General features: G+C 51.8%; 1 protein-coding gene across 6 annotated transcripts in view; it reads right to left on the bottom strand.

The window, feature by feature from the left end:
- The window catches only part of LOC109453418 (uncharacterized), a 29,987-nt gene extending 12,454 nt beyond the window's left edge, over nucleotides 1-17,533 (bottom strand). Inside the window, exons 1-5 of one of the 6 annotated variants that reach the window (XM_088800949.1) lie at nucleotides 15,495-17,533; nucleotides 11,699-12,084; nucleotides 7,724-7,831; nucleotides 5,129-5,162; nucleotides 152-4,725 (exon numbers count right to left, since the gene is read on the bottom strand). In XM_088800949.1, coding sequence (XP_088657075.1) covers nucleotides 4,712-4,725; nucleotides 5,129-5,162; nucleotides 7,724-7,831; nucleotides 11,699-12,084; nucleotides 15,495-15,801 — 849 coding nt within the window. In that variant the 5' untranslated portion in view covers nucleotides 15,802-17,533 and the 3' untranslated portion in view covers nucleotides 152-4,711. Of the gene's footprint in view, nucleotides 1-151; nucleotides 5,163-5,301; nucleotides 7,832-11,698; nucleotides 12,085-14,248; nucleotides 14,467-15,494 lie in introns of those variants that run through there. The other 5 variants (XR_016022378.1, XR_016022379.1, XM_088800948.1 and 2 more) reach the window with 5 other exon arrangements.
- Between the last annotated feature and the right edge of the window lie 75 nt (nucleotides 17,534-17,608).

The raw sequence follows: 17,608 nt of genomic DNA, 5'->3' as shown, positions 1-17,608 counted from the left end.
ACCTGGACCATGTTGGAATGTGCCAGGTGGAACAGTGAGGCCACAGCCCCCACAACCTCAAGCTCATGCGGCTGGCACCCAAGACCACCAGGAAAAGCTCACGGCTTTTTGGTTAAAAGGACCTAGGTTATAAATGGAGAAACAAAATGTCTTTATCTATACAATGGAGGAATGTCTGTATTTATACAAAGCAATGAAGTACTGACATATGTTACAACATGGATGAACCTTGAAAACATTATGCTCTGTGAAAGAAGCCAGACAGAAAAGGCCACAGTGTATTATCCCACTTATATAAAATGTCCAGAGTAGGCAAATCCATAGAGATAGAAGGGAGATTAGCGGTTGCTCAGGGGCTGGGGACGATAGAATGGAAAGTGACACCTAGTGGGAATGGGGTCTTTTTTTTTTTGGGGGGGGGGAACGTTCTGGAGTCAGGTGATGGTTGCCAAACTTGGGGAATATACTGAAAACCACTGAATTTTACACTTTAAACTGGTGTATGTTCGGTATGTGAATTATCTCTCTACTTTTAAAAAGAGAAAGAGGACCTGGGTTGCAGTGCTGGCTCTAGCTGTGTGACCGTGGGCAAGTTCCTTAACCTGCCGCTGCCTCCTTTTCCATCTTCTGTAAAATGGGAACAGTGTCTCCCTTTGGAAGTCACTGGGAGAATTTACTGTGTTAATGAATGTGGAGCACTTGGCACAGTGCCTCCTCGGCAGCGGGTCCTTAGTAATGGACGTGGCCATAGTGGTGGTGGTACAGCACCAGGACGACGTGCACCCTGGCACTAGCCAGGCCACAGCTGGGGGTGTAGAAAGAGAATACTTTCCGGCCACTCCCTGTGCAGCAGGATGTTGAAAGCCAGAAGGCTTGGCCTGGCTGCGTGATTTGGGGCAAGTCAGTTGCCTTCCCTGAGCCTCTGTTTGCTCATCTGCACAATGGGGATGATAACAGTACCCTCCCCCCTGCCACAATGGAAGCAGTGGACAAAAACCCAAGTGTGAAAATGCCAAGTGATGCATAGATGCCTCTGCTGAAAATAGCTGTGGTCATGACTGTAAACCCTGAGAGGGGCTGGCCCTGTTTGCTGAGCCCACCTCCTCTCCCATACGCTCACCTACTCCTTCAGTTGCCCAACGTCAGCCTCCCTTTCTTTCACGCACAAGCAGATTCTGCTGGCAGAGCTCCAGCCCAGTGGAGCCCAGGGGTCCAGGTGGGAATATGGCATGTGGGGCTATAGCATGGGGCACCGAAGCTCCAGAGGCCTGGAGAGTGAGGCAGGACCCACCTCCTAGGCCTCATCAGGGTGACAGAGTGACCTGAACTCAGGCCAGGATGAGACTACCCACGGCACCACTTCTTTGTTGGGTGTCTCAGGCGAGAAGATGAACTTTGGTTTCCAGCTTCCCAAACCCACTAGATAATGGAACCCCTCATAACCTCCTGTGGATGTCCCCCCAGCCCTGGCCTCCTGCCTGCTCCTTCATTCAGTAACCCCCAAACTGGCTGATCCCCTTGCCCCACACCTGGCTCACCTGCCTGGGCACCAAGAAGACACTGTTCTTGAAGAGGACATTGCTGGAGTCTGTGATGGGTCCCCCAGTAGCATCTGGTGGTTGTCCCTGAAGGGCCAACCTGAAACTTCCCAGAGGCCAGGACTAAGGAGCAGGAAGGTGGCAGGTGGGTGCAGGAGAGAAGATGAGTTATACAAGGTGGGTGGTGCTGGTGGTGGAGCTGAGGTTGAGTGGCGGGGTGGGAAGGCAGGAGAACAAGAGAAGATGAGTGAGCTGAGCCTATACCCTTGGTCGCTGAAGAGGGGAGGAGGTAGGGAAGGCAGGGTCCGAGAAGAAATTCAGACAGGAGGGGTCAATGTCATAGTAGACACCAACCGCCCCAGGCTCAGCCATGGCCCAGAGTCCTGAGGGGCCGCCCTCAGAGCTCAGGGAGTAAACATCTGGGCGGGTGGGCCCAGCAGAGCCTGTCTCCCTGAGATCAGCCCAGACACACCCAAGCTGGCTGTGATAAGAAGGGAAGCAGCGGAGCAGGTGGGACAAAAGGCCTTGGGAAGTGAAGCCACTGACTCCAGCTGGCTCAGATGGGGCTGTTTCCCTGCTCAGGCTGCTCCCCTCCCCCCAGGGCATCCACCCTGACCTTCACCTCCGGGTTAGGCTCCATTATTAGATGTGCTGATGGGACTGTACTCTCAGCATCCGTCCGGTTTGTGTGGATGTCTCACCTTCAGGCCAGAAACTGAGTGCAGGCTCCATGTCTGTCTCGTCCTCCATGCTCTCCAGCACCTTGCAGAGAGGACCTGTACCCTTCTAGAGAATGAAGACTTAGATACTAAGAGCGAGAATGTGAGAAGGCCTCATCAGCTCACCGGGAACATATGTGGGGGGTCTGACCCTGGCCTCAGGGGTGATGCTGGGAAAACCAAAGGCCAGGGCAGTCTGGGTCAGCCTGGGCCCAGCGGCCATGTGGGTAGCAGGAGTGGCCTCCAGGTCCCCACAGGCCTGAGGCTGGGCCCCATACCATGCTCATAGTGTGTGGTGGGGAAGCTGAGACTGAAACATGGCAAGGAAGGGGCAGCTGTGACCCAAAACAATGACAGTGACAATGGTGCCACCCCATTTACTGTGCTTTTCCAACTCACAGGCACTGTAGTAAATGTATGTGATCAATTGTCTCATGTTTAACCTCACAACTGCTTTGCAGGGTTGATATTAGCAACCCATTTCACAGGTGAGAAAATTGTAGCTCAGAGACGCTGAGTAACCAACCCAAGTCATATAGCAAGGAAGTGATTGAGCTGGGAATCAAATCCAGGCTTTTACTCCAGAGACCACAAGGATAACTACCAAGCGCAGGTAACCTAGTAGTTGAAAAGGGTTGTCATTCCCACTTTACAAGGAAGGGACCACGTGTTAACAAAGGACATCACATTCCTTGGCTTACAGAATAATTCCAGTAGGTCCCTAGGCTGTGTCCTGGCAAGTGCAATAGACTTGGCTGCAAGAGCTCTGGGTGTGAATCCATCACTGTGTGACCTTGGCCTGGTTAACTTACCTCTCTGAGCCTGTTTCCTCATCTGTCAAATGGGGAGCTGTACCCACCTCATAAAGTTGCCAGAGGATGAAATGAGGTAATGAATGCCAAACTGCTTGGCCTAGTTCCTGGTATATAGTAAGTGCTCAATAAAGGTTGGCTGAAGCAGAGCACTGAGGCAGAATTCACCCAGGAAGCTTCAATAGCCCTGCACTTCCTAAATTCATCCATTATAATTGCCTTGTATATTGAACACTAACTATACGAGGTACCTGCCATTAACTCAGTCTATACACACACACACACACACACACACACACACACACACAGCCTGGGGTGAGGGGTACTATTATCATCTCTATTATACAGATGAGGAAACTGAGGCTCAGAGATCCTTGGGCTCTGAGCTCTGTGTAGGCAGAGAACATGTCTATGTCCTCCTAACTCTGGTCTCCTAATATAGGGCCTGGTACATAACAGGTGCTCAGTCAATATTTTGATGACAGGGTTATTAAGGGTTGGAGCAGAGAATCAAACTCTTGTCTGTCAGGCTCTTTTCAAAGCCTGTTTTTTAACTGCCACCCTGTGTGCTTGTTCCTTCCCATGTCATGCATGCTTCTGTCTTAGGAGTTGGAAGCTCAAAGTCTAGTGCTCCGTAGGGCTAAGTAAATAAAGACGGGTGGGCTGAAGGAAGAAATGATATAAGCAGCAGCTTAAGGTAGTCTGGACAGACTCTCTGCCTCCTATGTCACCCTGGCTGTTTCACCAAGTATAAGGAAGCCATTTTGCCCTCCAGGCTAAAACACAGAACTTTCTGCTCTTAGGAGCCTTCTACAAGTCCTTCTGGGCCAATACTCATATTCCAGGAATAAGCCTACACTCCTGCACACTCTGAGCCTTTGTCGAGGCTGTACACCCAGCCTGGAAGGCCTTCCTGCTGCCCTCCACCCCACTCCCACCAGTCCACGAACCTCCTCATCCAGGAAGCCTACCCTGCTTTGAAGCCAAGAACCCCATGGAAGGAGTTTCTCCTGGCCCTAAGGCTGGGTCTGAGGAAGGTGGTGGCTAGAAGGGTTGCCCAGGAACAGGAGGCCTGCAGCATCCCAGACTAATGGGACTTGTAAGACACTTAAGCTCGACTATTTGCTAATAATTTCAGAAATGCAGATTAAAAAAAAAAGTTCCCCCTTAACTACAAAAGTGACATGCACTTATGGTAAAAAAGTTCACACAGAACAAAAACTCCTCCACGGGTGCAGTCCCTCCCCCGAGGGCAGAGGAGTGGCTGTGGTTGAACACAGGGCTCCAGCACTGGGAAAACTAGGCTGAAAACTGCACGGCGCCACTGCTGACCCCAATGGCCTTGGGCAGTGCCCTTGTCCTCACTGAGTCACTGTAAAGTGGGAGAATAGCAGGAACTGCCCCCTCAGGGGTTGTTGGGCAGGTTGAAAGCTGAAGTGTGTGCCTGCACCATGCTTGGCACAGGCCCACATAGAAGACACATTCGATGGTGGGTGGCCATGATTGGTGATATCAGACCCTTCCAGGGCAGCTAGAAAAGTCCTGAGCAGTTTGAGCTCCATTAAGGCTGCTGGATGCACTGATAATACTCACAGCACAGTAACAAGAGCCTGGGCGGTTCTGTGCTCAGCACCCTTCTTCCTCAGCGTCTGGGTCCTAGAACCAGGAGACGGGGGATATCCTGATCGCAACAGCGCCCTCTGACCCCTGCCCTCGTCCACCCCCATGCTGCAGGCCTGCCCCTTGGAGAGCTTTCCTGAGCCTGGAGGAGCCAGGCCCAACCAGAAGCTGGCTCATTGCCGGTGCTGCGGGCAGCGTCCTCCCCAAGGGCTGCACCAGCCTTTTTCTCTGTAACCTCCCCAAGCGCCTGTAACTCTCCCTGCAGAGACTGCAGAGGCCTCTCCTGGTAGCTTGGGCAGGGCTGACTCCCTCGCCCTCTTTCTGGCTCTGCAGGGCGCAGCTCGGCTCCAGGGCCAGGGCAGGATGCCCAGGGACAGGTGACTGCAGCGTTCTCGCCTTCATCCTTCAGGCCATCTTAGGGGCTGGGCTCCCCACTCACCTGTCCCTTCCCTTCTCAGCCTCGCTTTCTCCACCTGAAAAACAAGGTGCTGGGGTCTGAATCTTTTTAAAGATTCTGAGGACAGTCATGGTCACTATCCCCCAACCGCTCACACACACCCTCGACCCCTACATAATTTTGCACAAAACTTTACCACTTGATAGATTTGCTTCCCCCACTTGATAGATTTGCCATGAATCTGCCTGCTTAAGAATGTCTGCATTTCAGGAGCTACTGTTACTTATAAAAAGCAAGGTGCGAAACAGAATATATACTGTAATCTTATTAAAACATATTAACATTTAATTGTAAATGTATAGAAAAATCTGTAGGATTCTACATAATAAATAGTTCCAGAGCTTATCTTTAGGGAATGTCAGGGGGTGTTCAGGGGCTTCCACTGTGTACCTCAGACATTTTTATGACTGAATTTTTTTTAAACAAGTGTGTGCCACTTTTAGGGATTTTTTTTTTTCCCATTTAAAATATGATCCTATAATATTATCACCAACCACTGTCTCCAGACCATTGATCAGAGTGGGAATAAGGACTCAGGCTTCTGAAACGCAATCGACAATGGGTTAGCAGTACTAAGACCGTGACTTGACATAACCGTATTCCTACGTGTGAGGTAAGCGACCTATCTAGGCCTCCGTTTATGCTCCAAAACGGGGTTAATGTTAATTCCTACACCTCAAAGGGGTTCTTACTTTGATAAGGAAAAAATAATAATAATGTTTGTTTTTAAAGAAAACAACTCTTGAATGAGGCATTCTCTCAAGGACTGCCTGAGTTTCCAGTGGAGGTGCTAAGTCTCGGAACTGCGCTCATTGGCCCTGGCCAACTTCTTTCTAGCTGCTGGGTCTCGGGCTGGACCCCCGAAAGGTCCCCGTAGGGCCAAGAGTCCAAAGGACAAATGTAACTGATGGAATCTAGCCTGGATTCTTGCGTCTGGCACCAGTTCAGCAATGGGGATATAAAAAACCCAGACATCACCTCATTGCTGCTTCATCAAAAAAGGAGACTTTCTCCCTGCACATCCCTGCAGAGGACAAATTCCTGCTGGCGATGTGGCCTGGGAGGGAGCAGGAAGAGCGGGGGGAATGTGGGGAGCTCTCCCAGTTCTGGGACCCCGGGGGCAACCCAGGTTATTATGCTAGCCTGGGGACTGACCCCTTGGGAACCATGACAACTTCACTCCTGGGGACTGTGTGGGTAGCTGACTAGAATAAGCCCCTCCACCCCTCCACATACCCTGTGAGGAGGTACTGGCATCCGCTTCTAACGAGATACAGGGGCTTGTCCGAGGTCACTGAGCTACAGTCAGGATTTGCTGCTAGTCTGACTAACTCCAGAGTCAGTGCTCTCAGCTTCCAGGGAGTCAAGAAGCCCGTGGCCTAAGCACAGCTCTCTCCTCAAATGCCATGTGCCACCATGGGCAGATCTGAGACCCTTCCTGGGTACTTCAGTATCCCCCTCAGGGATTTTTCAGAGGAAAACTCCAGGCCATCGAAACTTTTCCTCCAGGACAGCTCTGCCATGAGTTTATGTGAGGGGCTTTCCTGGATGATTTGGTCTGATGGTCTCAGAAAGAAAATTAAAACAAGACAAACAACTCCTTAGACAGGACCAGACAGTCTCCAAGGGCTGTATCAGAAAGGTTCCCTCAGACTCAGATACACAGTGTGCTCTTTCTAGAGGCCAGTCCTGCCCCACCAGCTCCCCTGGCCCTGCCTGCTCCGTGTATGTGGCTCAGGGGCCTCATGGCCTCCTACTTCCTGCTCACCACTGAGCTGGGATCACACAGTTTACCTGGAGACACAGGGACGCCCCCTAACCCACCCTCAGAACCACCTTGGCCACAAAATACCCATCGCCAGTCCAGCCCCCATTTCTGACACTGTCTTGCAGGGCCCTGGACAGCCCCAGGCGCGGGGGCTGGACTGGGCCTGAAAGGGGAAGAAGGCTCTTGTTTATTGTCACCTGCTAGTGTGACACAGGGATTTACCTCCAATAACTCAGGTCTGACTCTCCTGAGTTATGGATAAAGAGACTGAGGCGCGGGGGTGAGGACTCGCCTGGGGGCCGTGGAGAGTCCTGCCCAAGGCCATGGGGCTGCAAAGCTAGGCTTCTCCATCACCGCCATCACCCACCGTGTCCTACCTCTCTCTTATTTGCCTGGCCTGGTTGTCAAGGTCCCTGTTCAGACACACAGGAGACTCAGTTCCAACGTGAAAGATACCATTATAGGATCGTATTTTAAGTGGGAAAATCAGAAGTATGGATATCAGTGATGACACCTTCAAGATCATTCCCAAATGGGGAAACTGAGGCCCATAGAGATGCCATAATCTACTCCAGGCTGCCCAGCCCATGTATGGCAGGGCTGGGATAGGACATCGTCCTTCTTCTCAATGTACAACCTGCCCCGTGATCCCAGGTGTCCAGGAAAGCCCAGCAGGTCTGAGAAAACATGACTGTCTGCAAGTGGGAGCCAGGAAAACAGGGACAAGGAGTGGCTGCAGGCAGTTTTGCTGGACAGAGACCTGAGTGCGCCATGAAAAGGTGCTGTGGCTCTGGAGGGGGGACAAGCACCTCACAGGGGAAGCATCTCCGCAGTCCATGCCCTCTGCTCTCCATGGCAACGGGGATGCTGTGGCGGTGGCTGCAGCCCTGGCTGAGTCCCCAGCACGGCTTGCAGTTCTGTAGAGGGAGGGATGTGGGAGGAGATGCTGATCGGGCTCAGCACGGTCCAGCTCCAGCCGCAGTGAGAGCAGAATGCCCTGAAAAATCTGCCGGGGGTGGCCTGGTCACCTTACCCTGCAGCTGGGCAGAAGGAGAGGGCAGGAGGGGGCTTCAGTTCCCTGCCTGGTCAGGCCTACAGGCCCAGGGGTCATGCCTTTAGTGGCTGGGCCTGGAGAAAGCTGCAGAAAGGGGGCCTGAGGCTGGATGGAGGAGAAGCTTCTTCAGGCCCTGGGGCTGAGTCTGAAAAGGCCCTGCTAGGAAGGGGCATCCAGATCTTGCCATGGGGGAGGGGATGGTCTGGGGCAGGGACAGGGGAGCTGCAGCCCTGCCATAATTCACGATGTGACAAGATAGCTGAAGAGGCACTTGATGGATGATGATCGTGATATTAATGAGAGCAGTAAGGACAATAATGGTTCCCGCAACCAGATGAAGGAGGCATTATTTCCCCCTATTTTACAGATGAGGTCACTGAGGCCCAGAATGACATGACCTGCACGGCTGACTTGCTCCATCCTAGTCCTGGAGACACTTGTGTGCCCCTCCTCCCTGGCTCTGAGCTCCGGGTGGGAGGAGGCTTTGTCTGTCTTGGTCCCTGCGTCCTCTGCCAGGTGCCTTAAACGCAATCTGCACTCAGTACATAAGATGAGTGGATGCATGAAGCCAGCGCCACTGGGGGTAGAAAGGGGACACCCAATGCTCCCACCCTTCTCCACGTAAGCAGAGACACATCCTTGCATCTGTATATGGCAAAACCCCTGGTCTGATCTGAGCTTCACAGTATCCCAAGAGGTGGCCAAGGCCTGGAAAATCATCCCCATTTCACAGATGAGAAAACTGAGATGCAGGGAGGTTATGTGCCTTGCTTGGGGCCCCTCAGCCAGCCAGTGGTGGGCCACTGGGACCAGGGCCCTTTGCCTCCTCATGGAGCCCTCTGGGAGAGGCTGGACTTACTGCCAGGAATAAACAATGCCAGCGATAGCTAGCATTTAGGGAGCACTTATGATATGCCCAGCATGTAGCATCTCATCTAATCCTCCTAACAACGTTTTTTGTTTTTTTTTTAACAATTCAATCACTTAACATGTATGATTCAATGGTTTTAAGTATATTCAGAGTTGTGCAACCATCACTGCAATTAATTTTAGAACACTTTCATGCCCCCAAAACGAAACCCTGTACTCTTTAACTAGCATCCCTCAATCCCTTCATCTCTCCACCTCTAGATAACTACTAATCAACCTTCTTCTCTATAGATTCACCTATTCTGCATATTTCGTATAAATGGAGTCATATAATATCCATCACCCATTTATTACACCCATTTCTCACATGGCAGTAACTGAGGCTTAAACAGGTGTAAACCTTACCGAGAGCCCTCAATGAACCAATGATGGGTAGTATTGAAATCCAGGCTCGCATGACCCCAGCGATTCTGTTCTTTGTCACTAACTCCTCCAGACAGTGAATCTTGGAGCTCAGTAACTACCCCCCTCCTCCCCTCCCTTCTTCCTGAACCCAGGGCCCCACCCCAAGTTCCTCTGTCACACTCAGGGGTTCTGCTACCGTGTTTCCCCAAAAATAAGACCTAGTCGGACAATCAGCTCTAATGCGTCTTTTGAAGCAAACATTAATATAAGACCGGGTATATTATTTATATATCATATCATATCATATCATATCATATCACACCGAATCTTATATTATACTAAAATAAGACTAGGTCTTATGTTAATTTTTGCTCCAAAAGACACATTAGAGCTGATTGTCCAGCTAGGTCTTATTTTTGAGAAAACACGGTAGGGAAATCCCAGGCCCCGGGACCCTATCTCCAATTCTCTCTCCTGACCCCTGCTTTCAATCCTTCAGGCTTCAGCTATGCCATCTCCTTTGGGAAACTCTCCCTGATTGCTCACCCTTCCTGGTACTTCCACTGCCCATGTGCATTTGTCCATAGAAGACCAGGCAGCCTGGCTCCCTCTGGGGAGGTATTTGGGGTCACCCAGTGAAACAAGGCAGGGTGGGGACTAGGGCCAGATCCCCAATTCCCACACCAATGTTCTTCCTCTTGGCCTATTCCGAACAGGAAGCCCTCCTCTCCTCTACCCTCACCCCATCCTGAAAGTGGTGCCATCAGGCCATGGGGAAGAGGGTGAAACTGAGGCTCAGAGAGGCTAGTGATTTGGCGAAAGCCACAGGCACTGAACCGAGACTCACCGCTGACTCCCCAACTTGCCCCTCACCACACGCTGGGTCAACAGCCCCATCCGTGGCCCCCACAGCCCCTGGGCTTGCCCCTCTATCAGTTCTTAGAAAATTGGCTCTTTACTTGTTGGTGATGAGGGAAACTGAGGCCCTGTCTTCTTTGTGGCTGTATCTCCACTGCAGGCCCAGGTCTGGTATAGGTCTCAGGAAACGTTTGTTGAATGGATGATGAAAGAAGGCAAGGAAGAGAGGAATGAGGTCTGGGGTGGGGTGGGTGGTTCAACCACCTGTCCCAAATCACATGATGCCACTCCAACGTCACAGGGTCTTACACCAGTTCTTTTGACTCCTAAATCCAGAACTCTTTTGACATTTTGGGGTCTTATGCCTCTTGGATATTCACCCACACAAGGTGGGTGAGGTGCCCTGCTGGGAAGTGGCAGTGCTGACATTCAGTCTTGGATTGGTCTGACCTCAGAGGTAAGCCCTGAACCATTAGGGAGTAGCCTCTCCCAGCAGTTACTGCTGACTGTTTGAAGGTGGCTGCTCCCCTTCACCTGTGCAGGACATCTGTCCTTGGAAGCCTCCCACTGGGATATTCTGAGTGAACTGGCAGAAACACATTCATGACAGAGTCTCAGGGGATGCACAGTTTGCCAAACCTCAGCTTGTCTCTTCATCTGCAATCATAAAATATTAAAGCTGGAAGGTGCCCTCGCTATTGGGATTATCTAGTCTCCATATCTTAGGGGGCGGGACTGACGTCCAGACATACAGGAAACTCGGTCCAAGTCACAGGTAATTATGAACAAACCTAAGACTCGGGATATCATGTCAATGGTCCCCAAAATCGAAGAACATCAGCTCAAGAAACAATGTTCAGAGCCTTCCAGTCTAAGCATCTCATTTTACAGAAGGGGAAACTGAGACTCAGGGAAGACTTGGGTCTTCCTAAGAATAATACACAGGCAGGCAGAGCGCACCATCAATGGACCACAAAGTTCCAGTTTTTTACTGGCTGGAGTGAACTGCTCTGTGATTCTGGGCCTCCAATGCCCCATCAGTAAACGGGATGATAAGAACAGTACCCACCAGGCAGGGCTGTACTGAGGTGGAAATAACACACGTGATGGGCTTCACACAAGGCCGGGCCCATGGTAAGTGCTCAATAAATCTGAGCTACTACTGTCACTTGTTACTTCCATGGCCATATCTCTTGTCTGTCACCACCCCAGGCTGTGGGGCGCCTGGTCCTCCAGGAAGGGGCTGGTCCCCACCCTCCAAGATTCTCCAGCCTCAGGAATGCTATTGCAGCAAGGGAAGGAGCAGCCCCACGGACTAGCCGGTTCCAGCTCTGATTTCTCAGTGCCTGCCTAGGGATGGAATTTCTGAAAGTGCTGGAAGGAATCCTAATTTTCCGCAGTCGTGGAAGTGTCCTGGGAGAGTCCGCATTTTACAGATGCGGAAACTGAGGTCTGGGAAGGGGGAGGTTACACTCAGAAGCACACAGGGAAACAGGCCCAGGGCTTGATGCACTGGTGTCCTCGCTTGTGCACGGAAGCCCTGGGAAGTTCCCCTTCCCCTCTAAGCGCTACCGTCGTCGGGGCGTTCGTTACTCACGACGAGGGAAGTGTTGGCAGTCAAAGCGCCGCCACCTTTCAGCGGTTCCCGGGATGCCTCTGACCCAACGCCACGACTACCAAGACCGCCGGGAGGTTGGGTCCCGGCTGCGGGCGAGGCGGGCTTCTCCCAGCCCCGGCCTTCGGAGGAGCGATCGGAGCGTTCGGGCGTTTCCAGCGCCGGGGGGGCGGGGCTGACCGTGTCGCAGGCGTGCCCGCCGCCGCCTGCAGAGGGTGCGAATCTGTCAAATCGGAGAACCCGCCTACTATCCCAGAAGTAGAGAAACAGGTTCTGTAGTCTCGGCCTCTGTTTCATCCTCTGGAAAATGGGTTTGATGACAAGTCTTGTGAGGCTGCAAGAGGACCCAGATAAGTCTGTGAAAGGAACTAGAAGACATAGTGGTAAATAAGCAAGTTTCTTAACTTGCCTCAGTTTGTTCATCTGTAAATAGGGATAATTGTATCTTCCTTCTTTGTGTATATTGTGAGAATTGCAAACTATGGGGAAAATACATATAAAGAGCCTGGCACCTTGTAAGCACCCAGGAAACGGCAATGATTGTGGTAACAGGCAAAGTGCCCCACCAAGCCAGGAAATAATGTCTAAGTCTTGGTTCCTGCCCTCAAGGAGCTCCAGCCACAGAATCAGAAGCAAGAGAGCTGCGAGCTGTAGTGAAAGCACTGGCAAGGAGTCAGACTTGTCACTGACCACTGGGGCCTCAACTTCCTCCTCTGTACAACTGATAGTTTCTAAGGCCCTTTAGTCTGGCTTCCTTCAACACTGCTTGTAAAATGCAGCCCAAGATGATTTATAATTATATGTATAAGGTAGACTAGAGTCTACAGGAAATCACCACCGATCGGCATTTTTTCATTTAACAAACTTCACTGAGCTAATACTCTGGTACCAGGCCCTAGAGATTCAACATTGAATAAGAGACAGCTCTTGACTTTACGGATCTCAAAGTCCAGTTAGGAGACAGATAGCCCCTTAGAACTCAGTGTTAGGGCCACAATGAGGGAAAGGCAGGGGACTGTGGAGGCCAAAAGAAGCTGCTATCAAAACGCTGGGGATCAGGGAAAGCTTCCTGAAGGAGACGGTAACATGGCATAGCTGAAGGATAAAGAGAAGTTCTGTGACGGGTGGGCCAGTGAATACTGGGGTGGGGAAAAGAATTTCAGGCAAGAAGCTCAGGGTGTGAGCAAATATGGCAGAATCAAGAATTTCCGCAAAACTGATGTAGTTCAGTTTTTAATGTTTGCTTCATAAATAGAGTAGGGGGAGGGAGGCTGCCTCCCCTTTACTATAAATCAGATTCAAGTCCTGCAAAAGTAGGACACCTCTAAGGAGGGGGAGGAGGATGAAGGAGGGTGAGAAGGGATAAGGAGAACAGAGGTATTAGGGGAAAGAAGGAGGGATGTGATAGGGGAGGAAGGAACAGAGAGGGGAAAGGGAAAGAAGTGGGGAAAGAAGAGGGCAAAGGAGGGAGACACGGAGAACACCGGGCACGATGAACACTAAAGGGGAGGAGAAACACGGAGAAAGAGAAATGCTCGGGACTTTATGTATACATAAAAATAACTGCTGAACTCAAAAAGGAAATACTAGGAGTGGGGTGAGTTTGCAGGCAATGGAGTGGGTAGGGCTTGAGCCTCAGCAAAGGAGCTGCACAGCTCCAGCTGGGAGGCTCCAAGCCTGAGGGCGGGCGCCACACTTTCAAGGTCTCTTTCGCAGTCATCCTGCCAGGCCTCCCTCAAGGGCTCAGCAGGCCGGGAACTGTCCAGGTACCTGGTGCTGAAATGTCTGGGGCGATCCTCTGCCTCTCCAAAGGGGCACAGTCCTTTGACAACTAGTTGTTAAGCACCTACTGTCTGCCAGCCATTGTTCCAAGCACTGGGAAAAATGGCAGTGAATAAAACAGACAAAAAATCCCCACTCTTATGAGAGGAGACAAGATATAATTTCCCATGTTAGAAAAGGTCAAGTTCTACGGAGAAAAATCAATCCAGAGAAGAATGAGTTTAGCACATGCACCCCAAACAGCAGTCACATGCTGTTGCCCAGAGAGGTGATACAATGGTGCAGAATTCCCAGGCAGGGAAGTAAGCCCCTGTGTAAAGGATGTGCCGACCTTGGGTCACAGGTCACAGGGACTCTGAGCTGAGCAACCTGTCAGAAGCCAAACCTCAACCTCAGCCAGCTGCCTGTTCCCTCTCTGGGGGTCTCTCAGTCCTCTATGCTAAAGGGATCTAGACTTCTATTGTGTCAGAGAGATGGGTTTCTACCCTGTGTGTCCAGTACCAGCTTAGGCCTGGATGATTTGAAACACTGGGTTCACCTCTGCTCTGCCACCAGTTCAACTGAGGGTAATTCACATCCTCACTCTGGCCTCAGTTTACTCATTTATAAAATAGGGACAATGACCCTTGCCGAGTGGACCACGTTTGAGGTGGTACAAAGCAGACAGTGGTGGCTGAATTCTCTCTGCTGTACACACGGAAGGGATTCTCCCTCACTAGGGTCTCATTCCTCAGTGTTCTCAGTGCTCACCACAGGGGCTCGTCCTGTAGATGCTGAATGAAGTGAGTGACAACAGTGTTTGGCTGGTTTTCCCAGGAGCTGTACTGCTTCATCCTTCACACTGCAGTCCTATTCCTGAAGAGCACGCACCCTGGGGTCCACAGGAGCCCAGATGGCAGCCCAGGGGGACAGCAGGGATGAGGCCCAGTTCTTGAGTGGTCCTTCAGTGTGGGTCACCCCGGATGGCACTGGGGGGCAAAAAGTGCCTGTGGTCAATCTAGTTTGGGGAACACGGCACACTAAACTCACCTTTGGGAGATTCCCCCACACTCATGGCCGAGTCCAGGCTCCAAGAGCTGCTCCGGGAGCCCTGTTTCACCATGAAACCCCCTCTTTTCCTCTCCTTTTTGGATGAACACATCATCATCCTGAAAAAGGTGCCTTGGAAAACGCTAGACTAGGATTTGGGAAGGACCGGAGAATCCTTGTCCCAGGGAGACGATTTTAGAGGTTTATGCAATTCTGTAACCTAGTGTGTACTGTGTGCTTCTTACATAGCAGGTGCTCAGTAAACATGTGACAGATGAACGAACATGCTGTTCTACTCACTTTTTAATGGTAAGAATTGAGGGGAGGAAGGTAAAAGTGATTCAAGACCCAAGGACTCACAGCAGACTCATTTTTAGTTCTCTCTAGACCACAAGTGTGATGGGAGAACTGATGGAATTTATTCATCCATCCATTCATTCCTTTATTCACCCAGTGACAACACAGAGTGGTAAGTGTGATGCAGTGGATTAGCACTGGAGACCACGGAGGGGAAAATTAACTAAATAAGGAGGGTAAAGGAGGCCAGGATGGCTTCCTGGAGGTGACCTGAAGGGCCCTTTGAGGGACTGACCTCAGGGCTCCCACCTTCATGTCATTTTCCCAGCCACAGGAATCATGCTTAGGACTTCTTGCTTGGAACTCACAGGAAGCTGTGACCCCATGGTTGTGGCCCCCTGGGCTTGACAGAATCCATCTTGGCCCTCTCCTCTTTTACCTGGCACCTCCCAACATTCCTCTGGCTGAGCTGCCTGTCAGCCTTCTCACACCCAGAGAATGGCTCTGCTTTATGCAGATAACTGAAAAGGCCCAAAGGAACAAGACTCTAATGGCAAAATTCCAAGCAAAACGACAAGTAAATGGGGAACCATGTGAAAGCAAGGGGGCCCTGCGCAAGTCTCCTTTCCCACAAAGTGCCGTTCTCAGAAGCCCCAGACGAGACACTCACCTCCATCCTCCCAGCACCAACTGCAAACCAGCCTCTCTGCCCCCTGCAAGCTGGAGCATGCCTGGATCTTTACACGGGAAGAAAACTGCTTCATCATGTTCTGCTTCTCTATGCAAAACCAGAAACCCCCTCCCCCTCCTCCTTCTTCCCCTGCGCACTCTCCTTCCAGCAAAACGTGGTTAAAGGGGCAGCACCGCCACTTCCCCTGCGCTGAGGGTCTGCTTAGAACTCGGGTGCTGGGAATGAGGTGGAGGGCAAACAGAAAAGAACTGGCACAGGTCTTTCCTGGGAGATAGTCTGTCCCCATCTTGGGGATCCCACAGAAGGAAAATCAGTGTAAACTGGAAACGTACATAGGAGGGGTTGAGATAACTGCCTGAGGGGGGCTCAGATCTGGGAGAGGAGTCTACACTATTCTCCTACCCAGCATCCGGCATCCCCAGGGGTCCTTTCAGCTCCCAGCGGATGAGCGGGACTGTCCAGGTTTGTGTGTGGGAGAACTTCACAGAGAACAAGGGACCAGACCCCTAGCAAAAAGTTGAGGGGCTGGGTCTTTGGCTCCCTGCATGACCCTGCCAGATCATTTACCCACTCCCTCCTCAGTCCCCCATCTGTTTAGCCCTAAGGTCAAGCAAGGGGGAGGTGCACACCTCCTTTTCTTCCTCCTCAAGGAAAAAGCAGAGGTTAACCCCTTTCTCCCTGAAAAGGAGCAAGCCATGCCCCGGAGCTGAAGCACCATCCGCAGTACCACTCCCACTCCCAAGGCATTTGAAATGAGCCAAAACCAAGAAAAAGACAAGTAACACCAGCAGTTGCAGAGCCCCCCCAGATTTCAAGGACCCCTTTTAATACATGATCCCCCAATAGGCCTTATGGGGGCAGAAAAGGATGCCTATCGTGGCACCCACTTATCTATTGTGGGGGTGTGGAGAGAGATGCCAAGTTGAAGTTGAGGAGATGGGGAGGAGAAAGGGAGAAAGATGTATTTCCGAGTTGTAGTAAAGCAGCTGCCATATTCACAGGCAGCACGTGGTCCCCTCCCCCAATTTAGCCAAAGGACACCCCCCCACCCACTCACAAAGCTAAAGCTGCTTGGGGAGCTAGGTAGGGGTCTCAAGTTGCAGTCTGTCCTAGGGCTAGGGCACCTTTTTGTATAGATGGGAAAACTGAGATGGGTGCATAACTTGTCCAAGGTCACTGGCCAGCAAACTGTGGAAACGACCTCCGTGTGCAGACCCTGGCCTGAACGACTACTAGCACAACTGTCACTCCCCCCCAACCCCACACACGTGCCAGCTCTCCCAACTTCATGCCCAGTGCCTCGCAGCATCCCCCCTCTGGGTTTTCTGACCCTGTGTATGCAGAGGACCCCCTGCCCCCTTCCCTAAGGGTCCCTCCTGCTGTGGCTGGCTGCAGGGTCTCCCACTTCCTATCCTGCAGAGACCACTGTGTCCCCCCATCTGCGCTTCCCTCTCTCCATCCTCTGCAGCGTCTCCCATACCCCCAATTCAGGGTAGCCTTGCCGCCCTCCCCAATTCCTGGTCCCGTTCCCCTATTCCGGAGCTGCAAGCAGAGTTTCTTGAGCCCTCTCCTGGTGGCCCCTCTAGCTATTAGGGGAACCGTGTACCTCCGTGCAGAAGTCCTCCAATTCTAACCTCTGTAGCATCCACCATGCCTCCATTCAGGATTGCCTTGCTCCCTCCCCTATTCTCTGGCGGCTGCAGACACTCTGCATCCCCTATCCTGAGCGCCTCTAATTATTAGGAAAACCGTGTGACCCCCATCTCATACAGGGGTCCCCTCATCCTACTAACTACAGTCTTCCATCGCTCCATCCCGAAAGCACCGTGCCCTTGTTCCCATCAGCTCTTCTCGTCTTCTCCCAATTTCAGGTCCCTTCTCTTTTTCCGACTACAGTAGCAGGTTTTTACAAGCCGCACCCCGGGGTCCCCACCAGTCCACTCTGGGAGTCCCCTACCTCCTGACCTGACCTGGGGGGGCGCGCGGCTCTTCTGACGCCGCGCGGATTCCCCTTCACTCCTTGGCCCCTCCTGCCCCGCCCTTCTCACTGCGGCGGAGCAGACCGGCCCCGGGGCGCGGGGGAGGAGGCGGAG

This window comes from Rhinolophus sinicus, chromosome 9 (genome assembly GCF_057876585.1).
Source record: "Rhinolophus sinicus isolate RSI-liver-muscle chromosome 9, RSI-T2T, whole genome shotgun sequence".
Classification (NCBI taxonomy): Eukaryota; Metazoa; Chordata; class Mammalia; order Chiroptera; family Rhinolophidae; genus Rhinolophus; species Rhinolophus sinicus.
This window is presented reverse-complemented; position numbering and strand designations above follow the sequence as displayed.